At 32.7% G+C, this 3,451-nt stretch overlaps 1 protein-coding gene across 1 annotated transcript; it reads right to left on the minus strand.

Annotated features, from left to right (window-relative positions):
• Nucleotides 1-2,143: 2,143 nt before the first annotated feature.
• LOC108439227 (olfactory receptor 1M1-like) lies at nt 2,144-3,136 on the minus strand. Its single transcript, XM_017717497.1, has one exon. The coding sequence runs from the start codon at nt 3,134-3,136 to the stop codon at nt 2,144-2,146; it is 993 nt and encodes a 330-aa protein (XP_017572986.1).
• Nucleotides 3,137-3,451: the final 315 nt, after the last annotated feature.

The following is a 3,451-nucleotide window of genomic DNA, read 5'->3' on the forward strand; positions in this document are numbered from 1 at the left end:
ATCAAGAGCCTGGTCTTGAATAAAATGTAAGAAAAAAAAGTTACAAAACCTTAAAACAGTTCTTCACACTCATATCATCAGAATATTAAAGCAAATAAAAATGATCAAGAGGATATGTATCACAAAAAAAGCAATAGCATATGACCAATAGTATGACCCAATAGATGGATACAATACCTTCTGCAGCAGGACAAAACCTTTTGGAACAGAATGTCAGGAGATAGGCACATTTATAACTGACCTATGTTTACATCATTCTCGAAAGCACATTAAAAAAAAGCACACACAAGTCTCTGTAGGCAAGGTTGCATGTTAAACAAGAATACATTGGTACTGAATTATAAACTGCAATAATGGACTCTCAAATTAATGAAAATTTTACATTAAATGATAAATCAGCACAGAATTCCATTTCCCATAGTCCTTTATGATTAAAACATTTAAATGGACTAGGAACATTTTTTTACATATTCAAGTTATGTGTCATTGTTTTAACTGAGAATGTCATTTCTAATTAGAAATGGCTAGTTTCCTTCATTCTGACACAAACTAATGACGACACAGTTTCAGACACAATCTGATTAATGACTGAAAGGTCAGAGGACATATTAATAATTTTGCCAGGGGTTAGATCAAACAATATTATAACTCATATATAGTGTGATATATAAGTATGTACGTATATATCAGAGAGCCCTGGGGACACTAGTTTTTGGCCTTGTCCCTTGTGTACAGAGATTTCTTCAGATTGTCTAAATGTTTTAATTATATTATTTTCCATAATTGACGAAATCTGCAAGTACTTTGCTATTTTACATTGAGAAACGTTATTCTTGAATTGTTGCACTATTTGCCTACACAGTCTTTCACAGAGTGGTGAACCCCTCCTCATCTTTACTCTGAAAGTAGTATCGTTTTGGGATGCAGCCCTCCCTTTTTTGCCCCCATCCTTTTTTGGAACGTGTTTTTGGAATCAAATTCAAAATATGCATATGTTTTTCAAAAAACAATAAAATTACTTATTTTATTTTTTAAATGACTAAATTAAGTTTCAACATTTGATGTGTTGTCTTTGTACTTTTTTCAATTAAATATAGGGTTTAAATGATTTGCACAGCATTGCAGTTTGTTTTTATGTACATTTTGCCTAGTGTCCAAAGTTGTTTGGAAAGGGCAATGTTATATTAAAGGAAAAATGTTCAAAGAACAGTATTTAATATAAATGTGATTCTTTACTTTCCATTTCTGGATGATATTAATAAAAAATTTCATGAATCAGTCTGATTTCTGTAATGAATGTGCTAATGTGCTCACTCAAAATCTTTTGCAGAACATCCAACAATAAAGTTATTAAAATAAATCCTGCTTCTCACATATAGTGGCAGAAAACACAAAATGCTGTAATTCCACATTTTGGTCCATTTTACTGTACATTTTACAACATGGCCATGGAGCATCAAAGCTACTGTGGAGGCAGATTTAAATTAATTAAAAGTAGGCCAGGGTGACAATAATTATCACAATATAACTTTCCTCAGTAGAAATATATGAAATGTTTGATAAATGTTCAATATAACAGTCCACTTTCACACTTCAACAGACTAAATGGACTGGGGACTGAAAGCTACAGTTTGAAACTTTATCATTGCTCACATATTTTACATATATATTTTTTATTTTACATTATTTCTATATTTGTTTTTTTTATTGTATAGTATCCTTTGGTGTCTTGAAAGGCACTTATCAAATATTATTTTACTATTATTATTAAATGGAATAAAGATATAATTTTTTCTATTTTTTATATCCGTTTCTTGCCTTGACAACTGTGCCTGCTATGTTTGTTTCATCTATATTGATGTGTTTCTTACATTGATAAAATAATAGTTACATAACTGTAAATACCTTGTAAATATTTAAGCAGTGTAAAGACATTATCCACAAATGTATACAAATTAAACATAAAAGCTAACAAATGTTTTTACTATACGCAGAAACATTAACTGGCTGTACATTAAACTACAATGATGGGCCTATTTTAAAAATATTTTAAAATGTAATTACAATCAGAGCCCATAGGCAGCAATTTCACTCTTTTAACTCTACTTTATGCCAGCCTACCACACTTCAGTTATTGCATCATTTAATTCTTCAGAATGCGTTTCAAAGGATCTTCCATTGCAAAGTTCACCTTGACTCGTTTGTAGAGTACTTCAATAGATTGCAATACCTCCTCTGTCTTCAGAGTATATATGATTGGGTTTAGCATAGGCGGAATTGTTTGTGTTATGACAGAGTTGATTATTCTACTATTTGAATCTATGTATGTTGTATGAGCAGTAATATAAACACTAATGATTGGTAGATAAAACATGGCCACTAATATGATGTGGGAAGTGCAGGTTTTCATAGCCTTGATTCGATCAGCACCTTGTGAGATTTTACACAGAGCAACACCAATACAAACATATGAGAGAGCTATTAGCATCAATGGAAGGCAAAGTGCAAGAGCAATATAGACATAGGCCATTTTGAAATTAAGAGAATTATCATTACAGGCTAGTCTGAAGATGGGACCATGATCACAGAAATAACTTCCAACTGTGGTAGATTTACAGAAGGACAGCCTGGTAATCAAACCCACACGGACACTAACAAGAGATACAGAGAAAAGCCACATAACACCAATGATCAGAGTCATTGTGGTTTTGGTGACAATAGCATGATACCTCAGAGGAAAACATATAGCAATTACTCTGTCAAAGGACAAAGTAAGCAGAGTAAATGACTGCATGGTCATAAAAAGAAAAACAAAAAACATGTTTGCCAGGCAGTCTTCATAAGACATGTATTGGTTTCCACGCAGAAACATATCTGCGTATTTTGGAATAAGAGCAGAGCTTCCAAACAGATCACACAAGGCCAAGTTGAAGACAGCTATATACTTTGCTGTGTGCAGAGTGCGTGCCAGGTATATAGTACCCATGATAAAAGAATTCCCCAAAACAGTCACAGTGTACACAAAGCACAGAAATATATAATAATACAGTGAATTTGGCATGTTGGACAATCCAGTGATGTAAAATGTCGAGGGCCGAATGAATGTAGCATTCTCAAGGGACGCCACGGAAGTCATGTCAGGAAATGGGTCTTAAAATGTAAGAAAAAAAATATTTATAGACCCTTCAAAATGTTCAAAACACTAAATCATCAAAACATTAATGCAAACAAAAAAGATTCATAGAAAGCATAACACAAACTAAGTCAGTAAGCAATTAACAATCTGTACAAGATGTTAAAAAATGGGTTCATAATGGTTTGATACAATACCTTCTGCAGCAGGACAAAACCTTTTAGAGCAGAATTTCAGGAGAGATCAAACACATTTATAACTGATTTATGTCCACGTCATCCTCAAAAGCACACCTCCAAAAAAGTAACAAATCTCTAT

The sequence above is a fragment of the Pygocentrus nattereri genome, chromosome 18 (assembly GCF_015220715.1).
Source record: "Pygocentrus nattereri isolate fPygNat1 chromosome 18, fPygNat1.pri, whole genome shotgun sequence".
Lineage (NCBI taxonomy): Eukaryota > Metazoa > Chordata > Actinopteri > Characiformes > Serrasalmidae > Pygocentrus > Pygocentrus nattereri.